Raw genomic sequence first — 16,973 nt, forward strand, 5'->3', positions numbered from 1 at the left:
TATAATGTATTAAAATCTTTATATTCTGCTTTTTTATTACATCAATTTTCAGAAAATATAAAATATTTTCTAAAATTTATTTAATTTCTATATGATTGTCCATTCTTTAGGTATTCTATAATTCATTTAATAGTTGTTTGATGTTTAGCATTGAGGTTGTTTCTAGGTTATTTTTCTGTCATACAGAGTGTTGTGCCATGAATCTTTAAAGAAGAAATCTTTTTGTATTTCCTGAACTGTTTTGGGAGGATAGTCTAGGAAGTAATATTACTAGGTAAAAGTGTATGAACTTCTAAAATATGTTGCCAAGTACATTTAATAAACATTATGATTTTTTTCTTCTACCAGTGTGTGACAATGTTGACTCATTGTCTATCACTGGCCTTGAGAAGTCCATATTTTACTCTTTGCTAATTTTATAAGCTGAAAACAGCTTTTCACTATTTTAATTTGGATGTTTTGGCTTTTGATTAGTAGAGAGTTGAGCTTTTTACAAAACCCCATAGTTTGATTTTGCATTTCTTTTTTTGTATCATCCATTTCCTCTTATTTTCCATACTTCTAATAGTACCTTTCCCAAGCTAGTTATTTAAGCTTTTTTTAAAAAAATAATTTTAATGATTTTTGAAATGGACTCTTTGAGCTTTTATTTTTTTTCTTTCTTTACCTTTTCCCTTTTTAAGATTTTTATTCTTACCTATTAGGAAGACAACAAGGTACATCTAATTACATGACAAACAGTCTTCACCAAGAAGCCAGAATCTTAAATTTATAGCTCACTGTTGCCATCTGAGATATAAATAGAACTTCAGTTACTCTGTTTTGCTTTCCATTAAGTCTACTTCCTTGCTCTTCTTAAACCCCACTACTCCTCCTTTAACGATAGCCCTTCTACCAACACATGGATCTTAATGACTATAAGAATCACTTGATTGATGTGTTTCATTTACATTTTAGAGAACTTCCATAATAAGTAAAAGCTCTCTCAGTGTGTCTCACAGAGAGATTATCCCACAAAGAAATGTTCCTCTTTGAGCATTTTCTTATATTTCTTCCTGTCTTCAAAATAAGTCAGATCATTTAATTTATTTTAATCTTTTCTGTTAAATGCCAGTAGCACAAAGTCTCAATATAGTCAGCAGTCCTAAACAGCCCAGGAGATGGGACCTCTATAATAATGAAATGCCTGTAGAATATATATTTATTATTATTGGAGATTCCTAAATTGAGAGAAGGAACTTCCTCCACCAGTTAGTAATGAAATGCAGAAGTGAAACTGAGTATCCTATACCTATAATATTTAGTTCTAACTCTTACTTCACCATTGTCACTAGGAGAGTTGGCATGCAAAAACATCTTGAGAGTTGCATATTTTAATAAGTTATTTACCTTTTCCACACAGGCCTTGATAGTCATATAAATTCAGTCTTGCTCAGAGTTGTCCAATCTTTTGGCTTCTCTTGTCCGCATTGGAAGAATTATCGTCTCGGGCCACACATAAAATATACTAACACGGGCTCTGAGCAAGATGGCAGCCTCCAAGCCGGTTAGGCTATGGCTTCAATATGATTACCCACCGCCAGCTACCCCGCACTGTACGGCCTTCCTGGCTTCTGGTTGGCTTGAACAGGCGCCGAGTTGTCACAGATCTCATTAGTCTCATCCGCCAGCGCTTTGGCTTCGGTTCTGGGGGCCCTCCGAGGCCGCTACCTGGAGCAGGGGTTCCTGCCCCCCCACCGAGAGCACATGCCTGATGAGAGACAATGACTGCCTCAGAGTTAAATTAGAAGAGAGAGGAGTTGCTGAGAATTCTGTAGTCACCAGTAATGGTAACAGTACTAATTTATCACTTAGAAAAGCAAAGAAGCGGGCATTTAAGTTAGAGGAGGATGAAGAAACTAAACCAGATTACAACTGTTCAAAGAAGCATTGGGAGAGGCAAGAGTACAATAACAATAATGAGAAAGTCTTGGATCTAGAACAAAAAGCGGTCACAGATCAGACTATAAGCAAAAAAAAAAAAGAGAGAGAGAAAAAATAAAGCAACCTGTGGCACAACGGGTGATAACAAAGAGACCAAAAAAAAAAAAAAAAAAATCACTAAAGAAAAAGGAGAAATGTGAATATGAAAAAAAGGCCAGGAATCCCAAGTCACCTAAAGTACAGGCAGTAAAAGACTGGGCCAATTAGAGATACAGTTCTCCAAAAGGCTCTGCTAGAAACAGCCTTGTTAAAACCAAAAGGAAAGGTGGTGTAAGCGTTTGCTCAAACGAGAGTCCCAGTTCCTCCTCGGGGTCTGAGTCTTGTCATGAATCAATCAGTGATGGTCCCAGCAAAGCCACTTTGGAGGCCAGAAATTCCTCAGAGAAATTACCAACTGAGTAATCAAAGGAAGGACCCTCTACCAAAAGTACAACTGCAGACAAACTGGCTACAAAACCTGGCTTTAGCCTTAACCCCCAGCAAGGGCAAGACCTCTGGAACATCATCTACTAGTTCAGATTCTGGTTCAGAATCAGAGACGAATGCTTGATGTCATCGAGCACCCCGGAGTGTGCTGTGGGTTTCTAAAAGACAGTAGGCCTTTTTGCAGGAAGAGGTTGTCCAGGCCCTGGGCTGTCATCACAGACTGCAGGTGCTACTGGATGGAAGCGTTCTGGTTTAAATGGTGGCAGACAGGCTCCTGGTCCTTCTCCCAGTGTGTCTCTCCCCAGTTTAGGAAGAGGATGGGGTAGAGGAGAGAACCTTTTTTCTTGGAAGGGAGCTAGGGGATGGGGCATGTGGGGGAGAGGTCGAGGACGAGGGCATCCTGTTTCCTGTGTTGTAAATAGAAGCACTGACAACCAGAGACAACAGCAATTAAATGAAGTGGTAACAAATTCATCTACTGTTTTCCAGAATCCGGTAGAGACACACTAGAAGGACTGTATAGTCTGTTACTGCTGTTAGCAGCTGCCCCTCAAGTTGGAGAAAAGATTACATTTAATCTTTGGAACTAATATCCAGTTACACTCTCCTGATGTCTCTGATTACAAGGAAAAATATTAAGCCACAATCCAGAGATAGAGCAAGTAGATACAGAAATTCTTTCATCCTTACCTGCCTTGAGAGAACCTGGGAAATTTGATTTGGTTTATCACAGTGAAAATGGAACCGAGGTAGTAGAGTACGCTGTGATGCAGGAGAGCAAGATCACTGTATTTTGGGGAGAGTTGATTGATCCAAGACTGATTATTGAATCTCTGATTAACACATCAAGTACAGAACTTGTCTGAATATGACCACTCCATCTTATAGTTTATGAATGTCTTGTTTGTGAAAGTGACTATAACTTGAACTTTTTTTTTAAGAGGATTTGAAAGTTGTATGGGTTTTTTTTGTTATCTTCACTTTACTGCATAGGAAACAATCTACCTCATCATTTAAAATGACATGGGTGTCGGTTTTGTAGACTTTTGGTTTTTTTGTCAGGTTCAATTTCAGTTAACAAAATGTAAAACATGACATTCCCTGCAAACGTTGTTGTATACCAATGTGTATGGTTTCTTCTCTTTTTTAAAAGTTTTTGACCATCAAGCAGCAGTTGTCAGTAGGAGTTTATAATACTGAGAATGTGCTGCATATCTTGTCTCAATAAGTTTTAAGTAACATTTAAAAATACTAAGCATGTTACTTGATCTAATTTTATAGCATTTGAGTTGTCCCATTAAACGGAGCATCTCGTCAATTTCAAGTATTTTATATTTGGCAATTGTTAAGAGTTAAAAAGTAGTTGGATTTGTCACAGACAATGAGTTAAGGAATCCTTTCACGTTTTTCCCAACTTTAAAATTAAGGATTCTCAGGGCCCTGTGTAGAGCAGTAAAAATAAGACCTCGTGTGTGTGTGTGTGTGTCTGTCTGTCTGTCTGGAGGAGAATTGGTGTTCCACTTGGGTAAGAGGGTTGGCTGTGAGCTTCAGACCAGGAAATGTGTCATCTTGCCAAGCACCTGGCTGAGTGTGCTGGAGTGAGGATTTGAACAGAAACTTCCTTTTCTGTTATTATTCACTACAAAGCTTAAGTGGCCAAATATATATTGTGAAAACTGGTTTCTTTTAACAAAAGATCAGATCTCTCCTTCAGCTGTACACATTTTTAAATAAAATCATATCGAACTAAAAAAAATATACTAACACGAACGATAGGTGATGAGCTAAAAAAAATTGCAAAAAAACTCATAATATTTTATAACAGACTTTACCAATTTGTGTTGGGCTGCAGGTTGGCCAAGCTTGGTTTAGCTTAAGTTTTATGGATTATTTGTACAACAGAATTGAGTTGATTTCTACGGTATTTTTAAGAGTGTGAAAGTGGTTTTTTAAATTTGTACTGTACTTATGTTATAAAGCAATATGAGTAATGTACTTTATGTGTGAGACCTTACGTGCTCTAAGAAATACTTTTGTTAAGGATTTATATTTATGGTGGAGTATTTGTTACAACATGGGGTCTATACATACTTGTAAAGAAATTAAGGATAGAGAATGCATCACTCAGGCCCCAATCTTTCCATTCATATGGATTGATTAGTCATCACGTAGTCCATATTTTTCTACTACATTCAAGTCCCAGTTGACACCTTATGCATCATATTCCTTAGTTCCCAAACATGTTCCCTTATTTCTTTTAATGTAACTTTTAATTACTCATTTGTCTGAGTCTGAATCCTGAATATTACCCTTTATTCCATTTTGTTTCACCACCCCTCTCCAAATGTAGCTTTAAGTTTTTCCTGTTTCTTTTTCTACTCCCAGAACCCACAATTATAGCTCTGAAGTATCTTTCCAGTGAGTTTTCAGTATCTGCACGTGTTTACTCTAGCTCAAGGTGTGTTTTTTTTTTCTGATATTTATGTCATTAATTGATCTCTATAATGAATCTTGTCAGATAAATCTTCCAGAAGGACATTTCGGACCATATTGCTTTCTAGATTAAAAAACCTTCAAAGACTTCCAAGTATGTACAAAGAATTCTCTTGAATTCCTTCATCTGGTCTTCAGAGCCCTATGCTATGACTTCAACTTTTCTTTATTTCCTTCCTTCAAATATTTTTTCTCTTTTCCTTTTTATACTTCTTTCCTTCTGAGCTTTCTGTCATTTTTTGGCCTGTACCTAGCCATTTCCCTGTTCTCGCATTTCCAAATCTCATCTACCCTTCAAGAGTTGGCTTTTAGGTTTGTCTTCCAGCTAGAAGTAATCTTTTCTTCCTGGGAACTCCCAAAGGACTTTTCAGTTTGTTATTGTACTTAGTATCCTTTCTGTTGAACTGTGGTTGTTCGTGGTTACTGGTTGTTATAGTTGGTTCTTTAACACATGGATTCCTGTCTCATTATTCTATTTCTTGTGTACGTTTTCTGGTACACGTATATTCTTAAGACATATAAAGAGCTGTCTTGTTCTGGGGGTATTTCTTAGTTGAGAAAAATAAAACCTTGGGGATACTTTATATGCCAGAGATAAAAATGATTGTGTGTTCTATAAAGATCTACAAAAATATGCTTGAAAGTAGTTTTGCTAAAAAAGAGGTATAAGAAATTAGATATATAGATGAGACCTTGGATGACTTGACTCAAACCACTTTCAGACAGATGAAACCTAACTTCTAAATCTTTCTAGAAGGTTAGATTTTACGATATGTTCAATCATTTAAACAGTTATTTATACGAGACTTACAAGCAGAATTTTTTTTTTTTTTTTTTAGTATTTTTACAATATACAGTTCACATTTTATGTACTCCTAATTTACTTCTTGATATTCTTGGAATTTTTTAAAGGATTTTCCTAATTCTTAAATGGTTCTATTCTTTTTTGCAGTTCTTCTGTTAATGAATTTTTTTTTTTTTTTTAGTTCTCTGTTTGTCCTGGCAAAACTTACATTTGGAAAATGTTCTATTTTTCAGGTATCCTGGTCAGATATAGGAGGACTGGAAAATATCAAACTGAAGTTGAAACAGGCTGTGGAATGGCCCTTAAAACATCCAGAGTCTTTCATTCGAATGGGTATTCAGCCACCTAAAGGAGTTCTTCTCTATGGGCCACCTGGGTGCTCTAAAACAATGATAGCAAAGGCTTTGGCCAATGAGAGTGGACTGAATTTTCTAGCTATAAAGGTAGGATGTTAAATTTTTTAATCGCTACTCTCTCGGCCTCCCCCAACGTCCATCCTCTGACTCCTACCTTTAGGAGAACGAATAAAGGCATCTTAAAGAGCAGTGATTCTTTTTTTTTATTTGTTGTTGATGGCAATATAATATAGGGAGATGAGTGATAAGAAATAAATTCGTGCATGTAATCAGCAAATCATGGTAGACATTGAGAAGACTGCTTTATTTAGTTTCTTGATTCTGATATTTCTTATATCCATGTGTAACAGAAACTAATCTTTTTGTTTGTTTGTTTCTACATTTTTAATTATAGACTTTTGCTTAACCAGGACTTAAAGATAAACATGAAAGTGAATTCAATATTTACATACCTAGAATTTTCAAATGAACAAGACACTTGTTATGGTACACTAAATTCTTTAAAAATACTTTTCCATTTAGAAAGTAGATGTGCATTGTTTTTATTCTGAACCACACACACATTTTATTTGTTCATTGCTTTGCCCCCATTAACTGGGATAGATATTCTTTCATGATATGTAGTTGTACACTTACTTTAGGACCAGATATTAATTTTATGTAACATTATGATGTATCCAGATACTTAATCCACACATATAAAACCGTAAATCCATTTCTGTGGACTGTATCACAAAAATATATACCTAAATAGATTAACTGTCAGTTCATTTCGGAAAAGGCACATGATCATCTGTTTTGATATTACCAGGGAATTTTTTGCATAACAGAATGCATTTTCTTTAGCGTGATCTTGGCTCACTGCAAGCTCCGCCTCCCGGGTTCACACCATCCTCCTGCCTCAGCCTCCGGAGTAGCTGGGACTACAGGTGCCTGGCAAATTTTTTTTGTATTTTTAGTGGAGACGGGTTTCACCGTGGTCTCGATCTCCTGACCTCGTGATCCGCCTGCCTCGGCCTCCCAAAGAGCTAGGATTACAGGCGTGAACCACTGCGCCCGGCCCAGAATGCATTTTCTGTCTTAGAACATTGAAATCATTGGCAGTTTGAAAGCATAAAACTTCAAAGTAGTTTGTCAACTTTTGGCTTTACTTAAGATTTATGTAGAATGATACTTAGGTGTGATTAAGCTGTTTGTTCTTTAAGAGTCAGTATCTTCAACATATTTTTTATTTTCTGGAAGATATTGGAGAGTAAAGATGGGGGAGGAGACCATTTACAGCATGACCACTTATGGGGAATCACAACTACAGTTTTAAAGGTTTCAGGTTTATTTGTTATTTTTTTGAGACATGGTCTCACTCTGTGGCCCAGGCTGAAGTATAGTGGTGTGATTATAGCTCACTGTAACCTCAAATTCCTGGGCTCAAGCTATCCTTCTGCCTCAGCCTCCTGAGCAGCTAGGACTACAGGTGTGAGCCATCACACCAGCTAACTTTTTAACATTTTTATAGAGACAGGATCTCACTGTGTTGCCCAGGCTGATCTCAAACTCCTGGCCTCAAGCAGCCCTCCCACCTTACCCTCCCAAAGTGCTGGGATTATAGGAGTGAGCTGCTGCACACAGCAAAGGTTGTGGTTTTAAGGGTTGAAGTAATGAGTGATTTTGAAATTTCCCAGGACATCTTGATTTCTCCTTGGTCCTTGTCCTTTTATCATGTGGTAATGGGGATGGCTGTGTTTACTGGCATTTTCTAGTCTTTTTACTCTCATCTCCATTTTTTCTGTTCTTACCTTGTATATTCTACAATTGTATATTCATAGTATTAGAATTTTTCTTGTCTACTGGAAATCTAAAACTTATTTGAGAACCTGTGAGCCAAGTCCTCATCAGATAAGTTGTCGACTTAACTCTTAAGAGCACACTTATTTTCTTACAAACTAGTATCTTACTTTTTTTGTGATCCAAGGTAATACTTTTAGATACTACTAAGATTGCTTTCTGGACTATCCTAGAATTACTTAGAAATATATTTATTATCTTTTTTGAACATAAACATTTCATAACCTTAGACAATTTCATTTTTAGTCTTTTTTTCACTATGAGGAAATTGTAAATGATTCTTTGAAAGGTTTAACCAGGCACACATTCATTTATTTGAGCCTTTTCATTAGATTTTTAGGTCACAGACAGAAAAGCCACATGATGTTAACAAATTATCTTAATCAGTTGAGTTCATAACTCAAAGATTATTACATGTCCTAGTTACTAATTTTGATTTAGTGTGGATTTTTATTCAGTTTAGAATTTAGTGTAGTTCAACAACATTATTCAATTTTTGAATCTGTATGGAGGATATACTTAATGAATGATGGGTTTTTATTTTTCAAATTGAATATTTCCTTATCAAAATGCTTTGGACCTGAAGTGTTTAGATTTTGAATTTTTTTGCATTTTGAAATATTTGCATTATACTTCCCAGTTGAGCATCCCTAATCTGAAAATTTGAAATCTAAAATGCTAAAGTGGGCATTTTCTTTGAGTGTCATGTTGGAGCTCAAAACGTTTTGAATTTTGGAACATTTTGGATTTTTAGATTTAGGGATACTCAACATGTACTATTCGTTCAACTCTCCTATAGGTTTAAAATTTTTTTAAATACAAAGTTGGGAATATGAAAATAATTTGCCTTCTACTGGCATTTTCATTAGTCCTTTTATTTTCATCTATTCAGTGTTTGTGAGGAAAGTTTTAAAGTAGCAATACCATACAGCTTATGTATGAGAAAATGGAGCCAAAGAAGTTGGGAATTCATACTTCTGTTCTCTTTTTTTTTGAGACAGAGTCTTGTTCTATCGCCCAGGCTGGAGTGCAGTGGCACGACCTCAGCTCACCGCAGTCCCCACCTCCCGGGTTCAAGAGATTCTTGTGCCTCAGCCTCCCGAGTAGCTGGGATAACAGGCATGCACCCCAATGCCCGGCTATTTTTTTATATTTTTAGTAGAGACGGGGTTTCACCATGTTGCCCAGGCTGGTCTCGAACTCCTGAGCTCAGGCAATTTGCCCGCCTCACCCTCCCAAAGTGCTAGGATTACAGGCATGAGTCACTGCACCTGGTCCTGTTCTCTTTCATTTTAACTTCCTGTTTAAAAAACTTGGCAACTTTTGTTCAACCTACATGTTTGGTTTCAACCTATATATTTGTTTTCTACAAGATTTAAGCGTTAAAAGTTAGTTTGAAATTTTGAAATAACAAATCTTACACATTTTGAAAGTGATCAGAAAAAGTAGACATACACTAGAATTCTCTAGCCAGTTAGGAGACACAAGTATTTTAAACAGATTGAAAGGAAAAACTCCCTATCACTTTTCACAATGGTAGTTACTACTTTTAATCTTCAAGATATTTTGATAGACTTACACTTCTTCCTCTAAGTTTATGAAAGAACCTTTTAGCTTCCTCTATGCATCTTTTCTGAACAGGGATTAAAAGATATTTACTGTACTCAGGGTGGAGACTTCACCTTGGCTTGTGTGGGCTCTTAATGCCGTCTGGCATATATATGTGTTTTTGTGTAGATTGTGACATTTGACATGTTGTGTAAGTTTAGTTTGTTATCTGGGCCAGTTACGTAAAATACTTTCCAGTTGAAATTTCCTTTCTGCTTCTCTCTTGCTTTTGTCTGGAGTGCTACAATAGATTTATTTCCCTGGGATAGCTGCATTGCTTTGCCATATGAAGAACTGTCACTAATTCTGCAAGAAATGTGGTTAGGTCTCTGACAGGGATTTTCAGCAAATAATTATTCTGGTGAATACAGGAATGTAATGAGCTTAGTATACCCTTGACTTTTTGGGAAATTTTCTTCTCTATACTTGTCTCAGAGAGGACTTGTATAAAATAGATTTCATTTCCAGAAAAACCTGTGGTTTATTCAAAGTAGTGCACAATTCAGAGTACAGGTGCTCCCCAATTTAAGATGGATTTACTTAAGTTTTTGACTTTACAATGGTGTGAAAGTGATATGCACTCTGTGGAAATTATACTTCGAATTTTAATCTTTTTTTTTTCTTTCCTGAGACGAAGTCTCACTCTGTCGCCCAGGCTGGAATGCAGTGGCGCGATCTCGGCTCACTGCAACCTCTGCCTCCCGGGTTCAAGCAATTCTCTGCCTCAGCCTCCCAAGTATCTGGGGTTACAGGCATCCACCACTATGCCCGACTAATTTTTGTATTTTTAGTAGAGACGGGGTTTCACCATGTAGGCCAGGCTGGTCTCAGACTCCCGACCCTGTGATCCACCCGCCTTGGCCTCCCAAAGTGCTGGGATTACAGGCATGAGCCACCGTGCCCGGCCCAAATTTTAATCTTTTACTGAGCTAGTGATATGCAGTACAGTACTCCCTCATGATGCTGGGCAGTAACAGTGAGCCACAGCTCCCGGTCAGCCATGTGATCATGAGTGTACACAGCCAACATTCTAGAATGTACTGTGTTGCCACATCATTTTGTCCAACTGTAGGCCAGTGTAAGCATTCTGAGCATGTTTAAGGTGGGCTAATCTAAAATAGGATGTTCAGTAGGTTAGGTGTATTCGATGCTTTATGACTTAGGATATTTTCAATTTTTGATGAGTTTATCAGGACATAACCCCATTGTAAATCAAGGAGCATCTGTAATTACTATTCGTCATTTAACTAGATATATTAATATTCTCTTATCAAAGATACAAGATAATCTGAAATTTAAAAATTCCAAATTCATCTTTTAGGCTTCTGTTTTTTAATTTTTGCATGGAAAACTGCATGGCTCTTTTAATTACAGAATGCTTTAAGATTACAAATAAGGATAATGATTTTAAGAAGGTTAAGTGACTTTTCCAAGCTCTAAGTGGTGGTGATGGCACTGAAATTTAGTCTCAGAACTTTCTGACTCAAGAGTCTGAGCGCTTAACCACTGTATTATATGCTCTTCCATTTTCCTTTTTTTTTTTTTTTTTTAAATAAAACTAGTGTCCAATGGCTTCTTTCATTAATTACACAAAGTTACCAGGGAAGGTAGTTTAAGAAGTTTCTGTAGGGTAGGTTCAGAGAAGTGGAAAGATGTTTCTGGGAACTGGTTTGAAAAATAATTTTGTTTCTCTAGGACAAAGAAAACAGAAAAATAACATGGCTTTGGTCTAGGAGTAAAAGTCAATAGGAAAGGTTAATCACGGCCAAAGATACAGGAAACTGTTCAATGAAATAGAAGTGCCTGGAAAAAGACTGATGGTGGGATAATGGGGAGCTTAAAATTTACCTGTTAGTATATAATTTGTGCCCTTGATATTGAGTACGTCACGATAAAAAGAACACTAAGCTGGGATTCACATAGCTTGGATTTACTTCCTAACCTTAGCACTTTTTAGTTTTGCAGCCTTAAGCAAGTTCCGTGAGTCTCATTTTTTTTCATCCAGAAAAGTATAACATTTGTATATTATAAGCTTTGGGGAGCATTATGCTTAAAAAGGCAAGTGAAAAAGTTTTGGGGGGGCGTAACTCCCCACTCCTTGAGTGTGGGCTTCTTTCTAAAGAATTTAATATGGAAAGAGAGGAGGGGAAGAGCTACTGTACAATGGTGAAACCTGACAAGCCGTGCCACAGCCAGATGATCAAGGTTAATATCTTCAGTGATAAGTCATGTTGACAGTACAGTTGACGCTTTGAACAACACATTTCTTTCAATACATTTTTTTTTCAATATAGTTGCCCTTCCTTATTGGTAGGTCCCACAACCAAACACAGATTGAAAATATAATATTTGTGGTATATGGAAACTCCCAAATAAGGAGGGCTAACTATGTGTCCTTAGGTTCCACAGGCTGACTACGGGACTTGAGTATGTGTGCATTTTGGTATCCACAGCGGTCCTGGAACCAGTTCCCGTGGATACTGAGGAATGACTATATATACCCTTGAATGATGTGGTGAGAATAGCACTTTACTTCTGTTGTCTTACTCCTGAGTGCTCATAACCGCTGTCCAACCATGAGAAAAATTTTAGGCAAACCCACGTTAAAAGACATTCTGTAAAATCACTGACTAGTACTCCTCAAAACTGTGAAGGTTATCAAAAACAAGGAAAGTTTGAGAAACTGTCACCACCAAGACAGTACCCAAGGAAACGTGATAGCTAAATGTAATGTTACAATATCCTGTGTAGGATGCTGGAATGAAAAAAAAAAAAAGGACATTAGGGAAAAACTAAGGAAATCTGAATAACTATGGTCTTTAGTTTAATAATAATATCTCAGTCTGGGTTCACTGATTGTAACAAATATACCATGCTAATATGAGATAGTAATAATAAGGGGAACAGTGTACATGGGTGGGTGGGCATATGGGAGCTGTTTGTACTATCTGCTCAATTCTTCTGTAAATCTTAAACTTTGCTAAAAAATAAAATATATTTAAATAAATTTTGAGGTCAGTATAATAGATCTGGGCATATTGTAGATGAAGTAATTGAAGTTTAAAAGGCTAACTCTGAGTTTTGTACTGCAGTGAACAGGATGCGTGGAGTAAGGCAAAGAAGAGTCATGAAGAAGATTGTGGATTTCATGGGTGAGGGCTTTGATGACCTCTCCTATTCATAGTCCCCCTGCGCATAATGATAGTGGAAAGTTACTGGGAAAAGCCCTGAGAGGAACTTGGCTGGGGAACCTGGGTTTGGGGCTGCCCTGAACTTGCCTGTTTCACTGCACTTCTCAGTTGAAGCCTATAAAGGTGTGTGTTAGTTCTGGCCCCAAACCCAGACCCCAACACTATAAAGAACTCTTTCTCTTAGTGTTTTGGTTATTTTTTCTTTAACCAACTGGGTGTAGCTTCCAGTTTAGTCTCACCAGGAACTGTGTCATTTCATGCCTTTTGTGGATCCTAACTCTGTATTCTCCTTCTATAGGTTTATTACTGTTCGGGCTTATCTAGAGTCTGAAACCTTTTGAGTTTCTATTTAATTTCCTTTAGAGTTTTGTTTTGTTTTAACTTTAAAAATTCCCTTGACTTCAGCAAATAGTGTTGTATTATGTGCCTTATTTGCTTAAATCGGCAGGTATTAACATCAATATTAAACAAAGACATATACTTAGTTTTATCCCTGTTTGAATGACTATTAGGGAATAACTAATAGTAACCTGTTATTCTTGGGACAAGTGGAATAGTTATTGTGCCATTGTCAGTTTTACAAGGTTATGAAGAAGTTAGATCAGATTTACTTAAATTTGTCATTATTTATACAGTATACTATGTTAAAGTTGTGGCATCATATGTTAAGACTATATATATGTTAATTTTTTTGAGTTGGGCTTTTATCAGTTGATAAAGCTGATATATAAAAAAAGATGTCTTGATGTGAAAATATTCCATAAATAACATTTATCTAAAAGCAGAAAATGACAATAAGAACTATAACAAAACCTTTAGCATTTGGAATCTAAGAAGACCTAGAGAGATTTAGAAAAAGAAGGATAATTTTAGACTTATAAGAAGTTTAAAAATAAGCACATTTTATTGTTGGGTTTCATTTTTTATTCATGGATAAATTAGCTGATGTAGAGAGACTAGTTTTTTCTTTCCATCTCAATTCCTTTTTGAATGAAATTTGGAGATGAAATAAATATTACAATGTCATGTCTGTAATACTTTTAAAAATATTTGTAAAAGTTTTACAATTGGAATAGCAAAAATAACACCTTCTGTGTGTCAGGCACTGTGCATAGTAAACAAAGATATATTAGATGGGCTCCTCGTTATGTATCAACTCATTATTTAGTGGGAGAGATATTTGACTCAACAACTAATATGAAGAAACAGGTAACATATAGGATCTGCAGCTCTTGGTTGTTGATTGTATGTGAGAAATGAGAAAGAAAAGAAGTCAAAGGTGATAAAAATTTTTACTGTCAATGACTGGCAGATGGAAGTATCCTAACTCCAGAGAGAAGAGGAGAAACAGGTTGGAGGTGAGAGAGAAAATACCACTGTTGAGTTTGAAATGCCTTTGGGACAAAATGTTGAATATGTTGAATATATTTGAGCTACAAATATATGGATTTGTAGCTCAAGAGGATGATTATTTTGAGAGATGAAAATATGGAAATGGAGATGAAAATGTGGAAATTGGAAATCAGTGTTTGAGATTCTGCAGAGAAGTCAGTAAAGGAGACTAAGAGTGACAAAAGTAGTCATTAATAGCAGAAGGGGATTTCATGGGCATGTATATATGTGTAAATGCACATTTTACAACTTGCCTAATTGTAGCCAGCATGGTCCCTGCAATGTAAGTTCTGAAGAAATTGTCATTTTTCTTTTTCCCGAATAGAATGAATGAATTTGGGGAAGGATTGTATTACACTTTTTGAGAGGAACAGCTCAAATTCTGTTCTCTTCCCTGCCAGCCCCTCTTGCATTTCAGGGTTTTTACTTGCCCACAGCATTCTTGCCTAGTAATTAAAACCTATTTTCAAACTCTTTGAAGTGCTTTCCCAGAATGGCCTTCTGTATGTGCTGATACTGTACTTTTTATTAATTTTCAAGTTCCTTTACTCACATTACATATATGTAATTCTATCTTATGTGAGTCTGGATTTTTATGAGCATATTCCATAACATTTAACCATAGTTAACACTTAGGTTAACTTGCCTTCCCCAGACACTTTAGAACTTATAAAAACTTAATTTGAATTGTAATAGCTAAAAGCACCAGGCAGGTGTCAGACACATTTAAAAAGCCCTTGGGAGGACTGAAAAAAACCCAGTAGTGATTAAAGGGGCAAAATTGTAAGAACATGAGGTGTAAATGTTATACTCGAGTTTGTGACTGATATGGTGTAAAATAATGAAGCATAGTAAAAAAGATAAGTCAGGTTTACTTCTCACTAGATTAATAGAACAGCTGGACAAATATTTTCACATGTGTTTATGATATTTTTGTTATTTTGTAAACTTGGATACTTGAAATATTGGCCATGGAATGTTAAAAATAATGCTATTAAAAATAACTCAATTAGTGGTACTTATTTATGGCAGTTTTTCTTGATCATTCTTATCAGTAAAGCACATGCTATCTAGGAGGTAAAATATGTGGCAAGACTAACATACATTTTTAAAAGTAACATAACTTGTGAGCAAATATGGGACTCAGACTATACTATATATACCTAAACTTTGTAGTTAGATATAAATGGTCTCTTGTTTATAATGGGTACTAATAAAATTCTTATTTTCAAATTAGCCTATGCTACCATCTATTAAGAAAGAATTAAACTTCACCTTTGCCACTCTATCTGCTCACCAGAAATACATTTGAATTTGAATTGCTGGTACTGTGTAAAATCTTGTGTTTTAAATTTAAAAAATTATTTTTAGCAGCCAGCTTTGTCTAGCCCCAAATTAACTTTCATCTAAAATCTTAACGGGACATTTCATTTCTCTTTTAAGGACTTAGAGAGAACAGGACATCATAATTCTTAGAGTGCTGGTTTGGAAACCACAATTCTGCATTCTTATCATTTCTGCCATTTAACTAGCTCTAGGACTTTTGGCGTATTACTCAGCCTCTTTGTACTTTGCCTCAGCTTTAGGTGATTAGGTTAGACTAAGTGACTCCTAAAGCCCTTCTGCTAATAACATTCTATGAGTAGGTCACAGTACTTTTACTTTAATCTGTTGCATATCTTTTGTGCCAATGGTGGCCAAATATTTGGGGCAGTTTCTCTAACTGTCAAGTGAAATAGTTAAAAGACTTGTATCCCAGTTCTGCCATTTGCTCAGCTGTGTGACTTTGGACAAATTACTTCACCTCTTCGCACTTAATATTTTTTTCTGTAAAATTGTAGTAACAGTATACAACTCAGAAGACTGTTGCGAGTAGTAAAAGGGATAAGACATAGTAAGCATGTAGAAAGATTCCACAAAATTAGTACATGCTGATTGCTACTCTCTTCCATTTTTAAGAAATCGATGTATGTTTGACCTCAAATGGAGCAAAAAGTATGGCATCACAGCTTATGATTCCTTAAGTTTTCTGTTAGTAGTAAAGTGTAATATTTATCTTTGAAACTGAATATAGACTTTTAAACTCTTTGTACCAAAATACAGTGATTTTTGGCAACTTAAACTTCAAGCTTAAAATAACCTCCCTTGGTAATGAAATTGCTGTGACTTCTCATAAAACTCGAGACCAACGCAACATACGAGTTCAGCTACTTGGGTTGCATTTTGCAGGCCATCTAGGTAAGATTCATCAGTACACAGTTCTGTACAAAGTCATATTTTCTAGGGACCCTGCAGTCTTTTCGTTATGCCTTATTAGTAACACTTGACTTGAATTATTCCAATGCATATTTTCTTCACAGTGCCAGATTTTCAAGTTAGAGTTTCAAATGTCTTAATTTTTTTTCTTTCTGTTTTGTTTTGTTTTGGAGGAAAAAGCATTGTTTCATTCGTATCTACAGGTCCTGTAGTCCACCTTTCTGTGGCAGTGGAGTGACCCTTCAATTGGTTGAGGCTTTATACTATATTTTCACATTTTCAAACAAAATATCAAGAATGTTTACCTGTATGTTGGATATTTATTAATAAACCATATTAATCTTTCTATTGATACTGAGATATTGACATTGTACTTAGCAGAGAAAAAAAATCATGAAATGACCATAATCTTGTACTTTCTAACATTAATGCCTAGGTTATCTTCATCATCTACAGAGAACAATGACCATTTTTCCAGGTTCTCTGATCCCTTTCCTTCAGTTAAGCCAGATAATTAAAAAGCAGTATATATACATTGAGTTATATTGCCTGAATAAAGAAATCTCTTCACTGGATTATTATTTTATGCCATATCCTTGACTTTTGCAGACAATTGCTGTA

General features: G+C 35.9%; 1 protein-coding gene and 1 pseudogene across 8 annotated transcripts in view; both read left to right on the top strand.

Annotated features, from left to right (window-relative positions):
• AFG2A (AFG2 AAA ATPase homolog A) overlaps nt 1–16,973 on the top strand; it is a 409,783-nt gene that overhangs the window by 89,918 nt on the left and 302,892 nt on the right. For 7 of the 8 annotated variants that reach the window (XR_008524742.2, XR_008524743.2, XM_009240302.4 and 4 more), the window contains exon 11: nt 5,941–6,150. The exons of the other annotated variant lie outside the window; for it this stretch is intronic. Coding sequence is in view for 5 of the 7 variants with exons in the window: in XM_009240302.4 (XP_009238577.3) it covers nt 5,941–6,150 (210 nt within the window). In the remaining 2 variants the exon portion in view is untranslated. The remainder of the gene's footprint in view (nt 1–5,940; nt 6,151–16,973) is intronic. 8 annotated transcript variants of the gene reach the window in all.
• LOC103890499 (coilin-like) lies at nt 639–5,714 on the top strand (annotated as a pseudogene).

The sequence above is a fragment of the Pongo abelii genome, chromosome 3 (assembly GCF_028885655.2).
Source record: "Pongo abelii isolate AG06213 chromosome 3, NHGRI_mPonAbe1-v2.0_pri, whole genome shotgun sequence".
Classification (NCBI taxonomy): Eukaryota; Metazoa; Chordata; class Mammalia; order Primates; family Hominidae; genus Pongo; species Pongo abelii.